Below are 18,005 nucleotides of genomic sequence, written 5' to 3' on the forward strand. Positions count from 1 at the left end.
CGGGGTCCGGGGCCTTTGCGCAAGTTTTAGACCCCTAATTTTCCCGGTTTCCATTTCCATTTTCCACAGCTCGAATGCCACCGATTTGCGACCACTCTCACGGAACGCTGGCTCTCGCGACAAATAGTGGTCGACCCCGCTCGATATATCCCGACTACAAATCTAAGTCACGAAAATAAATGGTCCTACCAATGAATTTATTTCACACAAACTCACTATGTAGTACTGCACCACCACTGTATATTTTCAGTCATAACAAACAACTAATTTATATTTATGCAAATGTAAAAATCAAAGATTTTATTATGCTGTAGGCACGATTTTAATGTAAAAAGATGTAGATCTGGCAATTTAACAATTTTACCCAAATATATAAACCGTTTACTTATATCTTATATCCATATACGTACATAGTACCTATAAACATTATATAAAATAGCGCATCGCAAAATACCGCTTTTTTCCCACAATTTCCTTTTATGCATGGAAAATTCTACATACACACGTACATACATATTTACAATTTGGGACAACGATGTGGATACTTTTTTTGCCATTTTATTTTCAGCGTGTACTCTGGACTCCGTATTTATATGCGACATTCCCAAATAATATATAGTATATAAATAATGTCTGTATTGCGGGTTTACGCACGTGAATGATGTCACAAAGTCGCTTCAAAAAACAAATTAGATGAGGCAAAACATTAAAATAAAATCCACTGCAACTACTATTTACAAAGGTGTATTTGAAAAATCTATGAATTTTTTTGAATGCATGCAAATTTTCGTTTAAACGCGAATGCCTATTATGGTTAGTCGTTATTGTGTGAATACAATGGACTTGGTAAGTCGTAAATTTTAAATTTTACCTATCACGCATTATTATGCGAAAGATTTTTTCAATGCTGATAGATCGCATAATAGCTACACGTGAATATATGGATTTTGACACAAAGGAAACGTTATGGATTCACTTCCTATTATCAATTGTGAATTCTGAATGGAGTGTAACTGTAAAATCAATAACCACATATGTACATACATACATATTAAAAAGCTCGTATATCTAAAAATATCAGCAAGATTTGACCTATGAACATCTCATATACATATGTACATATAATAAGTATGTTTCAAACACAATTTACATATCTACATACATGCGCAGTGTCGAAAAAATTCATATTGTAGATATTCGTATACATATTTATTTTATTTTTTTATTTTATTTTATTTTTTTATTTTTTTTCATACCAGGAAGGCATTACAGGTAAACCCCAATGCGCCTTCCTGGCCAAATTACAAACAATACAGCATTTTTTTATTATATAAGTCGCTAAATTACGAGACACTGACTTACACTCGACAATTAACGAGACATCTATGAATTGTACATACATTTTTATTGTAATATTTACATTAATCATACTCAAATAGTGGTGACATAGTGGGTAGGAAGGATTTTTAGCCAATTTTTAATCGGGAATCGTTTCAACAATGAAATCAGAGAAAATTGGCAAACTCTGATAGGAAACGATCAACCAGGAGTCACAAATCCTGGTCTGACCAGCAGCATTACAGATATACTCAGAAAAATTCTTTTCAATCGAGGTCAGCTCAAGGGATCGAACTCAGCGCCTCTCAGTGTTAAGCAGAAGCTTAACGACCGAGCCACGCTGCTGGCTATAAGAAAAAAATACGGAAAACATCGCGAAAATCGACAGGATACAAACGTAAATGGAAGTAGGAGGATTATACTAATCCGATTATCCGAAGAAATGGTTTGGACCGACCAGAAACGGAAAAACTTATACATCCACGATTCGATTGAGTCGATTAAGACAACTCGTGCGGCTAATCCTCTTTCGTACCTTTGAATGCTTATGCATATACACATATCTTTATAATTCGCACTTTTCATCGATCTATCTTTTTACTAAAACAGTATCACCTATGTATAAATACACTCGACATAAATCAGAAGTTAATTAAATCTTAAAAACAGTTCAAAATTTTAATTCCCTTTGGGCGTGGATAAATTCGGTTAATACTTCTCGCTCTACGGTGTGCGAAGTGTCTTCGTCCAAAATTTCCATTTTCAGTTGAAGTTCATTTAATTTCACTCGACTGAATAAATAATAATTTATTATGAAGGCGTTATTGTGTGCGTCACATAACGCCCACCACAAAAACTCAATTTTCACCCAATACTAATTCTCGTAAGACGTCGCCTCTTAGGCCTCTTAAGTAAGTAAAGGAAAATAATTTTACGATTGAACAAATTTTACTCTAAGTAATATCAAATTTTAACTTAATAATAATATCAAAATTAAAGACAAGGAAGAAATGAAATTCAAACAGTTTTCCAAATTAAAAGTAAAAGAAATTGTGCCACTTAATTATTTCAAGAACATAACAAAACCAACTTTTTATATACTTACATAATATATAGCAATACATTAATTATTCAAAAATTTATAAAAAATCGTTTCTGAACTAAGAAGAGGTTAGTAAAAATAAACGTTTCTCAAACAGAAACTTAAATATACGCAATACGTTGCATTAAATAGAATAAATTATTCGGCTCCTGGTTTTGAATAGCGCTAAAGTATAGGTACTATAGCGATTCAAAACACGAAAAAGCCTTTTAAAGACTTCCACTGCAAATTCTAAAAATTCAATTTTTCATTTTAAATTAAACATCAATGACATAATAACAAATTTAAATCACATCGTTCCATTTTGTAAATTTCCGATTACTTTGCTTCATGCATCACGCTTCATCATCATGCTTCATGCATCACACATACGTATTTGTATGTATATACATATGTACATACAAATATATATATATATATATATATATATATATATATATATATATATATATATATATATATATATATATATATATATATATATACATATATATATTTTTTTTTTATAAAAATCAAATAATAATCTGATAACGGGCAAACACTAAATTCAATTTCTACGCGCCAACATAAACCACCATTATCGGAGAATCATTAATTTATCACAATCAGTGTCAATTGTGCCACATTAATTTCGTACGTACTGTAGCCGTTGTGTCACAGATATGAATCTACAATTTCAAAAACTGCCCCCACTGATTATTTATCCGACAGGCTTAACGAACATTTTTAACAAAAATTTATAACATTAGCATTTCCAATAACATCGCACAGATGGAAATTATACTGTGAGAAAACCACCCAACCTCCCACAGACCAACAAACTAACTGGTCGTACGATACATCGGTCGCTTTAATAAACACGGCATTCGCCCTTCTGGGGCATTATTAAATATAAGTAGGGGTTATTTGAACCCATAACTCGGACTTAGGATAATGGAAACTGTTACCTGAACGAGAAGGTATGTATGTATGTGTGTATATGTGTCGATGGGGGGAGGGGTGGTAGGTAAGGGGTGTGAGTCGGAGGCGTCCATAAAATAAACGATAGAGAATTGTGGAAACTTAATATTATCTGGTCCATTTCCACCATATATTGAACCCCCGAGATTACACTATCTGCAAGAGAGCGGATTACCAGCGAACCGGAATGGTTACCCGAAACAAAACCCACCCGACCACCCTTCGGCCACCCTCAAAAAACCACCACTTGGTCCATTTATATAAATGCGAAATAAAAGCGAGATTAGCCGTTATCGCGTTACGTGAACTTCTTACATTACAAACACTCCGTGACAAATAAACTTGCGTAATGGTCACGCAATTTTCTCATAATTCGTTATTCAAAGATAATGAAACGACAATCGAAACCAAGCCTTCAGATTATGCCATATCATTACGTTTAATGTTAAATAATTCATTTAAAACGTCGATCGATCATCTCATTATATGATATTCACCAAAATTTAAGCTATAAGCCATCATAATGATTCAAAGCTTATGTATTGTAATTTATTCTTCACCTGTTTGCATAATGTATAAGAAGTTTTGTCCGCGATAAAAGTAAGAATTCAAAAGAAAACTCGGCCCTAAAGAGGCTACAAATGAAATGCGGCGCAAAAGAACTTATTAAATATTACTTAAAAATTTCGAGTTGCCTAGTTTTATTAATTCAAATTAGTTGTGCTTTTATACAAATTTAGACGAATAAATTAATAATTTAAAGTTATTTATGGTAAAGCTAAATGAAATTGAAACACTTAATATGTACAAATTTAACCAATTAATATGTATAAATTTAACCAATTAATATGTACAAATTTACATGGACATGTATGTATGTATGTATGTGTACGAGATGTATGTATGTACTTACATACATACATACATCTCGTATCTATTGTATCTATACATGTGTTTAGATATAATATTATAGATACACAGCTATTCAATAAATTCCTACATCTTTTAAAATACGATCGAGTCAATAATAACGATTGAATAATTCCTACACATGTACAAGATATATCAAAAGAAAAACAATTATATACGAGAGCATTTGGCTATTATACCTATGTATACCGATATATTCAAAACATTTAATGAATGTTACGAAAAAACTTAGGTATACAATAATACAGCTATTTCCATTCAAATTTACTACCTCTTATCAGAATTTGACAACTTTATCTGACTCACGGTAATTATTCCCAAACAAAATTAGCACCACTTAAAATTCTTTTTCCACTCAAAAAGCGTGTATTCTTGCTAACATCACATAGAAACGGTATCAGGAAACCATTACAGAAACAAAGTATTATATATAAATGAATTTACGCACTAAAGATACCTGCATACATATACTTAACTAAAAGAGACGACCAAATATTTGTAATACACACAACTTTCCTTTCATATGTACATATGTACATACATACATACATACATACAATATGCAAACGTAGATCATATACATACATATGTGATTACATAAATTAATATCAAATACATTTGTAGGTACATACATAGTATTACAAATCTTGAAATTTCAATAAAAAAATTTAATTTTACATATAGCGTCAGAGTGCATTTCAACTATTATACATAACTTAGACCGCCCCCTTCTCCTCCCCCTAAGTAGTAAAACTGAGCGACCAAATTAAAACGGAGTCGAACGAATGAACGAACGTCTGCCAAACACGCGGTTCTCGACAGTCAGTTGCAGCAAACATTGTAATAATAATGCATAAAACAACGAACTCTCACAATGCACTTCCTATATGTATGAATGTATGTATGTTCGTATGTACAACGAACGCACGCCGATTCACCACAGCGTGACTGAGCATGAGCCGATTGCTGTAGTCGACCAAAAAAAAAAGGGGACTAATAAACGATCGTGGACAAACTCTCTAACGGAAGATCGTGAACCGGCGTAAGTCGATCTCTGAAGATGGATAAAAATACACGTGTAGACAACAGATGCGATCTGCACGGTGAACCTTTGAGATAAAGATAAAATAAACAAAAAAAAAAATGGCGACACGAACATATCTACCATCCGTCTGACTTTTTCATTGAGCAGGAAACGTCCGTATACAACATATATATCGTCCTTCTTCAAACGAGATAAGATAAGTAAAGCAGTGAGTAACTATGTAATTGAATGAAACTTGCAAAAATTATGACGTATGTATGTTTTTGAAATCGAGATATTAGTAATCTTATCTGAATTTTATTTTCTTCAATGCATTCACAGAAAATGTAAGATAAAATAAATTAGACCTTATATATATATAGTAATAAATAATTTCTAAGTTGAAAAAATTAACACAAATGATTCAACTAAGATATGTATAATAGATTGAGCCGTGCTATTTCAAAATATCCACTACATATTAAGCATTCTTCCATTTTACCCGGAAACTCATCAGCTTGAAATATACACGGGTAGTATTTCAAGCTGATGAGTTACCATTTGCACAACAATCCTACCTTTATAGTCTGACAACACAAATAATAAATTGAATGTTTATTGTTTTGATTAGTATTCACACATTAATGTCGCCTCTTATAACAGCGGTCGACCTTAACAGTCGAAGAAAGCAATCAACTGTAAGTGCTATTTCATCCGGTTGTTTACGTAACGCGAATTATTCGCAATATTATACACATGTATGTATATCTCTTGACGTATTTCTCTCTTTCTATCAAACTGTATCTGTTAATCTGTCTATTTCTCTCTCTCCTCTCTGCATTTTCCGATAATAATTTCAATTTACGCGGGGTAGATTATGACGCGGTAGATGACGACGATAATAATTCATCTGCGTGACGTAGCTCTTCGAACACGTACCCAGCATCTACGTGACATACCCCACAGGAACGTGATCGGGAATCATTATTTGGAAATTGTTTATATGAAACTAATACATTTTAAGTAATATTATACAAAACTACTTGGTCAACATTACTGTCACACATTATATTTAACATAAAAAGAACATTTTCATACAATAATTGAACACCTATTAGTTTCTTGTAATCTTGCTATTCTGAATTCATTTACTGAAATTGATCATACTTGGAAGATATGCTACCTGTAAGGCAATGGTCTTAAAACACACACATCATCACGAACATTCTTATACGTTTAATATACGTAATATGATTCAAGTTTTGTTTCCTCTTTTGACAGCTTAAATTTTTCATGCAAACTTAATTACGCAAAAATGACTATTTTTAATCATAAAAGAAAGTAAGAGCTCTTTATCTTGCTTCGTTTGACGTAAAAAAATTAACTTTGCGGTTACCTTCGGTACAAGAGTGCGCTTCCTTTTGTTACCTTTCATGGCGACTTAATTTTATCTTCCATTCTCAAAAAATAAGTTTCGGATTAATTAAGCAGCGGGTTTAATTTACTTTTTGCTTCAACATGGCAGCGAAAAGAAAACCATCAAGCAGTTATAAAAAATGAATAATAATTGAAAAAAAAACGCAATTATTACCAAATCATTAATTATTGTTATTGAATTACAAATTATCGAACTAATAATAATTGAAACCAATTGAAAAGTGTGACATTAAGCGAATAGTCGAAAATTAAAAAGAAATTAAATAATTATTCCGTCGTAAAAATCTTCAGATCTTTTGTAGACAAGTAACATTGTTTCAAATTCAAAGCAAATTTCCCGAAGGATCGCGCTTTGTTCTGAAAATTTCATCATAATGAAATTCAGTATACGAAATAAACAATTTTCTTTCAAAGACGAAATACGAAAAATAAGTATACATATACATACATATAGACCTATCATACATACTTACGCGGTTTTTAAAATAAAAATCTGAATAAAAAGCAGGAAAACAACCGAGACATTATGAATTTATCAAGTCATGAATTTATTTTGTGTGAATGAAAGTACAATTTTCGTAACCACTGTTCAAATTTGAAATTCGACAATATTTTGGCTCGAGCTTAATCGATACCAGTGAAAATTCAAATTGCAACGAAAATAAATCGAAACGACGAAAAAAAAGCAATAGAAAATCTTTGGCGTGTGTTAAAATTGTTTTCAAACAACACAGAATTAGTTATAAAGTTACAGAGGGAATAAAATACTTTTGATTGAAGTACCATGTCAATATGTACATAAATACTTTTCAATTTTCAATAATGTATCAATTTATTACATGCGGTATCAGTAATCCAATTGTGCATGATGAATCGGTTTTACAAAGAATTACATATCCTTATACGAAAATTCGATATACATATAATACATTTGATAATTTGAATACGATTCCTCGATACACCAACAAATACTCGATCATTCACATAACTGTTATATTATTATATATAAATAAAGTATTCAATTCAATTTCGGCTGTAGCAAACACGTCAGTGAATGAATGCTGCTACGGTACCTACTTAAGTATGCATGACAACTAAACACAAAATTATAATGATTAAATACTGGACAAAATCGATAAAGTGGTATCATATTCATCAGTGCAATTGATCGTGTGTATACACGTGGAACATACATAGTTGATTAAAACAGTTGCCAAATCGACACCTCGTCCCGATCTGCAGCACATAATAAATAAACAAGTTACGTAAATATCATCGCATTTGCATACATCTATTCATAATCTGTACCTACATACTAATTATTTCATCGTAATAATTATTTCAATTGCAACAATAATCAAATCGAACAAACTTCAATGTTATACGCATTTATAAAATTGCAAAATCGAAGAATTAAGCCGTTATCTTTTAAAAGCAAAATCGTACAAATAAATACTACATCGATAAATATGTTTTATTTTAAAGCCATTTTTTTATATTCGCATTAAAATCTTAACTGCAAGAACCGTTTTGACACGGCTTATTATATTATAATATAAAATGAAACCTTTCAAAACATAACAATAACAATAACAACAACAGCACTATTGAAACTCATTCAAAATCTATACAAAGATGACGTACGGTATGTGAAGTCAAACTTTTCAATCATTTCAATCATTGTCAATATATACATACAACTACTGCCCTTTGGGAGATATTAAATAGCGCATATTTTCGAGAAATTAGTACATATGCACATTTTGAAATGAATATAATTGATCATTTTTTTTAATATTTTGACATTTCATATATGAAATTTGACTCACGACCCCGGTGCAAAAACGTATCTCCGTCGTAAGTCGAGTAATATCTGTATTTCATTTAACCCACAAACACAATTTAAATATATACACTTCCTCACCCTTGAAAAAACACTATATACATACATATATAAGATAAACAAGAACACGTCAGCGAATCGATCAAGGTAAACGAGACACCGCCGATAAAAAGCAGGTTAACGTACGAAAAATAATTTTCAATAAATAAATAATAAAATTACACCAACTAAATTTTGACTTTCACACATCCAAAAATCACACACACACATACACACACCGCACCTTTAACACCTTTTCAAACATCAACAATCAGAACTAGCGATCACACACCAGAACTGTAATGAAAACACTTCAAATTTTATCACTTTTTTTAACTGGCAAAAGACCGACGATTACGAACGAGCCGGCTTACCCGACTTTCTATTCACACACACACACACACGCACACATATATCAACCGGGCCGGCAAACGTCAATTCAACCTGGCTTCCGATCACAGGTAAAACGCGGGAACGCACCGACGGACGAACCAGGTGAGAGAGAGAGAAAGAGAGAGGGAGTATAGGGAAGAGAGAAAGCAGCTAGAGAGAGAAACGACCACGACGAAAACAGAAGAGGGGTTGAGAGGGGGAACAATGTAGAAGGGGGGGGAGGGGCCGGTTCACACCTGGTTTTTAACCTCAACTTTCGCGGATCCGATGACAGGTGGGTGGGTGGGTCGGTTCGGTGTGTGTTATCAGCGAGAGGAAAATCGCGTCGGGTACTTACTGTCGGTGATCTGGTGGGGTGTAGCGGCGAGACAGCCCGTGGCCGGGAGCAGGGCACAGAACAAGAACACAAACCACATTTCGGCGCGAATGTCCGTGCCGAAGTATGTATGTGTCGGTCGTTGTGCGGTGTCAGTGCGGCTGCCGTCGGACGGGACGCGACGCGACGTTTGTGTCGTGCGACGGACCGCGCTCTCCTGATCGCGATCGTCCCAAAGGCGAACGTCTGCGCACGCAACCGTGCGCTACCTCCGAATTGAATTGTGCAAACTGTACTGTTCCCTCTACACGACCTCTTACTTCGTATCTCTCCTATCGCCGATCACTACATACATACATACATATACATATACATACATACATACATATACACATACATATACACATATATATATATATATATATATATATATATATATATATATATATATATATATATATATATATATATATATATATATATGTGTATATGTATATATATATATATATATATATATATATATATATGTATATGTATGTGTATATGTATATATGTATAAACACCGTAATTTTGACTGGCTTGAAAAAATTCAATTTAAAATGCGTTCTCATTTGCACTGCCTATTTAATATTTTCCACTTTGGTTTTCTTCAGCTTCAAATTCCGGAACTGAAGTGGTTTCGCTTGCCAGGTCTAAACTGCGTCCGCAATCGGGGGGAGGGGGGAAACGTGCACAAATGTTTATAAATTAAATATAAAATAATAATAAATTATTTATTTAACTATATAAATAAACATAACATATTAATACTTATTTGGGCCTCGCTGTGTTTTTATTTTTATTTTATTTTATTTTACTTTCTCCTTATGTATATTTTAGGTACAATTGTTTTTTTTGTTCATTGTGAATCTAAGAATAGGATTTCAGGATTTTATTTATTTGATTTTTACACCTTTGTTTATTTTTTATTTTTTTCTTATGTATTATTTTTATTTTGTTTTCTTTTTTTATTTTTATTTTTCATTTATCATGTTTTTCTGCATTTGCATTTTTGCTTTTTATTTTATGTATTTTATTTTTTGTTTTTCTTTATCAAATGTAAGCCAATGTAGCGCATTCGGTTCTTCCTGTATTGCCACAATGGTCCAAAACTAACCATAAATCAATAAATAAATAAAAACTTATAATAAACTAGCTGAACCCGGCTTGCGTTGCAATGCCCCAATTACGCATGCAATTCCCGTTCCCGTTCCTGGTATCGTTCCCGTTCCCATTTGTCGAAAAAAAGGAGGCAGCGAACACATCTGAAATTATTCAATTATTTGTTTATTTTATCCTAACAACGCATGTCGCGACGCGAAAACCTGAAAGTTCCATTGTTCCATCGTACAATAACGCATGCAATTCCCGTTCCCATTTCTCGATGCGTTTCGATAAGTGAATGTTTCAGTTTCAAATAAATACTTAATAATCAAATTAAATTATAATAAAGTATAGGAACGCATACGTGACAGACAGACAAACATTGATTTGTATATATATGTAGGATTGTTGTAAGTGGTAGGTAATGTAAGGGTTGGCATGCGTGCGCGCAAGTTGGTTACCAACGTACACATTTCCTTAACTACACACTGGCACTTCATACTTTTATCGCGTCGATAAAATCGTAATTACGAATATTATTATTAAAAGGTTTTTTTTCACAGTAATCTTCCCGGATATGCATACAACAAATTCTGAAAGTTCCATCGTAATCGGTTCAGTGGCTTAGGAGCCTATTCGAGACAGACAGGCAGACACACAGACAAATATTGATTTTTATATATATAATATATATTAACCAGCAGTGTGGTCTAGTGGTAAGTGTTGTATTCTATCGTGCTGTAGGTTACAAGTTCGCTTCCCGCTGGAGTCTCATTGCTGGCCAGACCTTGGTTGTCGAGGTCGGTCGTTTCATATCAGAATTTGTCAATTTTTCTGATTTGAAACGATTCCTGCGAAATTGGCATTATTATCCAATTTTCTGTTGCGAAAAACCTAGAGTTAATATTATTATGTCTTAGGTTTCACCAGATTTTCTCCATAGATGTCTCTATGGATGATTATTGAGTATTGTCACATAAATAAGTTATTCATTGTTATTTATCGTACGATGTTTGTAATATAGTCAGATATTGTTCAGATTTACATGTATTAATCAATATGTGAACCAGGAAGGCGCATTTGGGGTTTACCTGTTAAGCCTTCCTGGTATATGTTTGTATATATGTATATATATGTATAAATATATATATATATATATATATATATATATATATATATATATATATATATATATATATATATATATATATATATATATATATATATATATATATATTATATATATATATATATATATATATATATATATATATATATATATATATGAGTTCGGTCTTTCGTGTCATGCGGGGAAGACGTGCTTCTGCGTTCTTCCCGCTATTACTCGCTTAAACCCGGCTATTGCACGAAATTTAATCTAAAAATTTAACCATCTAATCACTTATTTTACTAATTGCATCCTAGTATAATTTAAGTGTAAAAATAAACAGACGATCGGCCGTTAACAGCGTTTTTAATATCAGTGATTGCGAAAAATTTTGTGTTAATTTTGTGTCAGTTACAAAAGCGTATACGAACGAGATACATCTCCCTACCTGAATACAAAAAAAATAAGGGTCCCTGCTCGCCAGTCAAAATTCGGTCCCACAGAAGCAATAAATCTTCCACATAATTGCTTTCAGACAAAAATTTTTAACGAACTTTACTTAATAGAATAATAGCAAACAGAAACGGTGTTTCCCAACTGTCTAATAGTTCTTTTTCATATTTAATTTATATTAAAGTAATTCGTGTAATTTTATATTCTTTACTAAATTTATTATTAAAATATTAAATTGCAAACCGCACTCACATATATAAATCCGTTGTCTCCAAAGAGGCGTCTCACGATAAAGATCTGTAAAAAAGTAGTATAACAATTGCTAATCTATTATTATCATAACTAACTACTTTCACTTACAAAGTAACCCTGTTAAATGGCATGTAATAACTCATAAGTGATCCAAGTGATACCTAGGATGACTATCTGTCAAAGCTGACCACAGAGAAGAGTCTATGGCGGTAAGAACTCACTCCTTGAATGGAAATCTCTCTCAAGTACCGCCTTTTTCTCAACACATCTTGGATAAATGCGAGAAAAATAATATCCAAACCTCCAACAAGGTAAGAGTGACGATGGATGATAGCTTAGCTAATAGAAACCTGTATTTAGCCACGTACAATGTAAGAACGTTATCGAGTGAAGGAAGTGTGCTTGCATTAGAGAATGAATTAGAAAATATCAAATGGGATATAATAGGACTTAGTGAAGTAAGACGAAAACAGCAAAACCAAATAATCCTAAAAAGTGGTAACTGTCTCTACTGGAGAGGGCTACCAAATGGTAGAATAGGAGGAGTAGGGTTTCTTATCAATAAGAGAATAGAAAGAAATATTATAGAAATAAGCGACATATCGGAACGTATATGCTATATAGTATTAAGAATCTCGAGCAGGTACACTTGTCAAATCTTCCAAGTGTACGCCCCCACATCTAGCCACCCAGACGAGGAAATAGAAGACTTCTACGAAAAAATACAGGACGCATACGATAATAGCCGTCACCACTTTAAAATAATCATGGGCGACTTTAACGCAAAAATAGGACAAAAGGCAAATACTGAAAGAGCAGTAGGCAATTTTGGTACCGGCCAAAGAAACGACAGAGGCGATCGCCTCATAGAATTCGCAGAACACAACAGGCTCTTTATCACTAATTCATTTTTCAGGAAAAACACCAACAATAAGTGGACTTGGGAGAGTCCTAAAGGAGACAGAAACGAGATCGATTTCATCCTAACAAATGCCCTGCACTCCGTTAAAGACGTTAGTGTTTTAAGTAAAGTAGATATAGGTAGCGATCACAGATTAGTCCGTGCCAAGATGGCCATTAATATAAATTGCGAACGTAGGAAATTAATAAAAGGATGCAGTAACTCTCCAGATTTCGCTCAACTAAGGTCTAGGAAAAAGGAATTCGAACTCGAACTTGGAAATCGATACGGGAAATTAAACCCAGAAGCAGACATCGAGGAATTGAACACTGTAATTAGTTCGGTTCTAACCTCAACAGGTAAGAAATTAGGTGGATTCAGGAAACAGATTAAATTAAGCAAAATTTCAGCGGAAACAAAAAACCTAATTAAGCATAAAAGGAATTTAGATAGGGATAATAATAAGCAAGAATACAATCTAGTAAATAAGGAAATTAAAAAGAGAATAGTCAGGGATGTCAGGGATTTTAACAGCAAGCTAATAGAAAATACCATTAAGAATAACCGTAGCCTGAAAAAGTGCAAACAGGATCTTTTCTTAGGCAAAAACCAAATGATCGCAATCAGATCAGAGAGCGGAGTAATAATTAGGAATAGAGAAGAAATCATAGACAGAGTTTACACGTTCTATGCAAAACTATACGAGAACGACAACGGCCAATTCCCCGCTCTGGAATCGACACACGGCCAAAGGGTTCCTGCAGTATTGCCTAGCGAAGTAGAGGCCGCGCTAAAAACTGCAAAGAACGGTAAATCCCCAGGGGAAGATAATATTCCCATTGACTTACTAAAATGTGGCGGCCCCCCCCTAATTAATATCTTAGCTAGGCTTTTCAGCAAATGCATCCAGAACCAAGCTATACCAGAAGGATGGAATAACGCAACTATCATTTTAATACACAAAAAAGGCGACAAAAGCGATATCAAGAACTACCGACCCATTAGTCTACTTTCAGCGGTCTACAAGCTCTTCACGAAGGTTATTACAGAAAGGCTGAAGAATATCCTCGACGAGAACCAACCTATAGAGCAGGCAGGGTTTAGGGCAAATTTCAGCACAATGGACCACCTCCAAGTAGTTGGCGAACTAATCGAGCGCGCCAACGAATATCAACGGCCACTGTGCCTAGGTTTCGTCGATTATGAGAAAGCCTTCGATACAGTTAGTCATAATGCAGTACTTAACGCTCTAAAAACACAGGGAGTGCCGGAACCCTATGTGGGACTGTTAGCTACAATATATAAGAATGCCACAGCTTCAGTTAAAATTTTTTCAGGTACAGATAGATTTAGCATAGGAAAAGGAGTAAGACAAGGAGATACAATCTCGCCCAAGTTATTCAATGCGGTGCTTGAGGGAGTTTTCAGGAAATTGGATTGGGATACAGCCGGAGTAAGCATCAATGGTCGCTTTTTGAGTCACCTTCGGTTCGCAGACGATATAGTTTTAGTAGCTCGTGATTCAGCTGACCTACTTATCAGACTAACACAGCTGGACAGGGAAAGTAGAAAAGTAGGATTAAAAATTAACGTAGATAAGACTAAACTAATGTTCAATAGTTATTGCATGCCTGATAGCATCCCCTTAGATGATAAACCAGTAGAAGTAGTAAATAATTATTTATATTTAGGTCAAATAATTGACATGTCTGGTAGTAAAAATGAAGAGATAAAGAGACGTATGAAATTAGGGTGGAGTGCATTTGGACGGATGAATGCTGTTTTTAAATCAAAAATACCACTCTGCCTGAAGAAAAGGATCTTTGATCAATGCGTTTTGCCAGTGATGACGTATGGATGTGAAACTTGGACACTGAACGCCAAGATGCAAAATAAAATCCAATGCACTCAAAGAAGTATGGAACGCTGTATGCTTGGCATAACGAGGAAAGACAGGAAGCGGAACACGTGGGTGAGAAATATGACAAGGGTAGTGGACATAGTGGATAGAGTGAAGAGATTGAAATGGCAATGGGCGGGTCACGTAGCTAGGAGGATGGACGAAAGGTGGACAAAAGAAGTGCTTGAATGGTACCCGAGAGAAGGCAAAAGAGTAAAAGGAAGACCGCAAGGAAGATGGGTGAACGAAATTAGGAAAATGTGCGGAATGAGATGGATGAGTGTTGCGCAAAACAGAGACGAGTGGAAGCGTGTTGGAGAGGCCTTCATCCAGCAGTGGATGGCGAATGGCTGTAAATGATGATGATATATATATATGTATATATATATATATATATATATATATATATATATATATATATATATATATATATGTATATATATATATATATATATATATATATATATATATATATATATATATATATATATATATATATATATGTTATTATTAATTTATTGATTGTTAAATAATTTTGTCAAAATGTCGCATGAAATTTGAACATTATTTAAGCCAGCAGTATAGCTCGGTCGTTAAGCTTCTGCCTAGCACCGAGAGGTGCCGGGTTCGATCCCATGAGCTGACCTCGATTGAAAAGAATTTTTCTGAGTATATCTGTAGTGATGCTGGTCAGATTTGGATATTTGTGACTCCAGGTCCATCGTATCCTATCAGAGTTTGCCAATTTTTCTGATTTCATTGTTGAAACGGTTCTCGATTAAATTGGCTAAAAACCTTGCTACCTACTATGTCACCACTATTTAGCTACGGTTAATGTACAGTAAAATGTTTCGTTAATTTGCGAGTTTTCAGTGTCTCGTAATTCAGCGACTTGTATAATAAAAATGCTGCATTGTTTGTAATTGGCCTGGAAGTCGCATTTGGGGTTTACTAGTAAGACTTTCTTGGTATAGTGTATATGAAAAAAAAAAATATTAATATCTTATAAAAATTGTTATTTATTAATATTAAGCTCCCGGGCTACTCAAGGGGCTCGTGCAGTGACGTATCAAGGAGTTTTTCAATAGGGGGCGATATTAAAAAATCGTATATTATACAATGGGACTGCCAACTGAGAAATAAAAAAATAAGATATACATATTTTTAAAAAAAATTATTTCATACGAAAAATTCAAAATGGTTTAAAAATTAGAGAACTCCAGTATTAATAAGAATAAGCGCCACAGGCGATATTTTTTTTTACTAATTTTTGAAATCTCATATTTGCTGGTGCATTCACTTTCACTTAACATCAGACAAATCTTATCTACTGAGAAGTGTTTTACAAAAAAGTGTAATTCGAGTTTATAAGCATCTTGAATTTGCTGATATCATAAAATGCTACCCATTTTGTCTCCATGATACTATATAAATGTTTATAATTAATTGGCCATGAAAACGCATTGGGGTTGACCTGATCGGCTTTCCTGGTATATATGTATATGAAAGGGCCCAGCCCGAGGGTATACGGAGCCCCTAGGTTGATTGGTTTCCGCGCCCTCCTCCCCCCCCGAAATTTTCATAAAAGTTCTTTAAAATTTCATGAAAATATATTAAGAAAAAAACAAAAAAAATATATTTAAAATTTGTATTCAAAATTGGCACGTTTTATGTATAAAAATGAATAAAATACGGATAAATATGAATAGATTTGGTAATTAAAACGTTACATTATATTCAACAATGAATTGAAGAATTGTATAGTGACATTTCTTCTTTCGAATATGATTAGTTAAGAAATTTATTTTGTGAAGCAAATCCATCCCTGATATATTTAGCGAGTTGTTGATATTTGACAGTCAACTTCCTGCGTTCCTTGTAAATTATAATATTTTACAATTAGTATTGTTACTTTGAGTAGAAAAATTAAGTTGAATATATAATAATTTAAAAGTTCAAAGAAAGCCATTTTTTTATTATTTTTTCAACTTAATAATCAAAAAAATAAAAACAGGGATGCCTCGCAACGCCCCTTTGTCTATGGTGCCCTAGACAGGTTCCTAGTCTGCTGCACCTTTAAGCCGGCCCTGTACATGAATAAAATAAAACAAAATATAGTTAACACTTATAAAGTAAAAATAATGAATAAAAATAAATATTGGCTCGATCAAAATTCAAATAGTGGTGAACGTGTTTTCTTGAAAAGAGACCTGTTAGAAAGCCATACAAAAACGTAACAATATTTTTTTTATTTTAGTAGGAAATTAAATTAATACATCGTAAATGTTTATTTACAAGAAATTCTCACATAATAATAGTAAATAATAATCGACATTTTAAAATTGGTACTTATTAGCTTAATGTTAGTTGAAGTGTGGCGTAGTCTACATATATGTATAGGGTTTTCCAGAATTTCTTATCATGTTCATATCGTTCGTATCGTTCCATATCGTTATATAGCGTTTGATGAAAGAGATCAATGATTCCGAAAATTTGCGAATTTGAAAATCCTGCTAGGAGGGGGAGGGGGTCACCCCCATCGCCCCCCTTTGGATCCGTCCGTGAGACGGTGTCAGAACGTCTGACTTACCGATTCCGGAGAAAATCATAACAATAATACGTTTTTCAAAAAAATGATGGTGTCTGCTACAGCTTTACATATTTTATTTTATTTATTCATATGTACCTATTTATATGTACATATACCAATGAAGACCTGCCAAATTAACTCCAATGTGCCTTTCTGGACTATTATAACCATGGATAAATAATTTATATAAAGTAATTATTACAGAGAATCATAGAGAAATCTATGGACAAATTAACAAGCATTTTATGAATCGAATTTGAAATATGACAGGGTTGC

The 18,005-nt window shown here is 33.4% G+C and overlaps 1 protein-coding gene across 3 annotated transcripts in view; it reads right to left on the bottom strand.

Moving 5' to 3' along the window:
• The window catches only part of LOC143918173 (low-density lipoprotein receptor 1-like), a 213,372-nt gene extending 203,756 nt beyond the window's left edge, over window positions 1-9,616 (bottom strand). For all 3 annotated transcript variants that reach the window (XM_077439922.1, XM_077439921.1, XM_077439920.1), the window contains exon 1: window positions 9,404-9,616. In XM_077439922.1, the coding sequence (XP_077296048.1) occupies window positions 9,404-9,482 (79 nt within the window). In that variant the 5' untranslated portion in view covers window positions 9,483-9,616. The remainder of the gene's footprint in view (window positions 1-9,403) is intronic.
• Between the last annotated feature and the right edge of the window lie 8,389 nt (window positions 9,617-18,005).

This window comes from Arctopsyche grandis, chromosome 10 (genome assembly GCF_051622035.1).
Source record: "Arctopsyche grandis isolate Sample6627 chromosome 10, ASM5162203v2, whole genome shotgun sequence".
Lineage (NCBI taxonomy): Eukaryota > Metazoa > Arthropoda > Insecta > Trichoptera > Hydropsychidae > Arctopsyche > Arctopsyche grandis.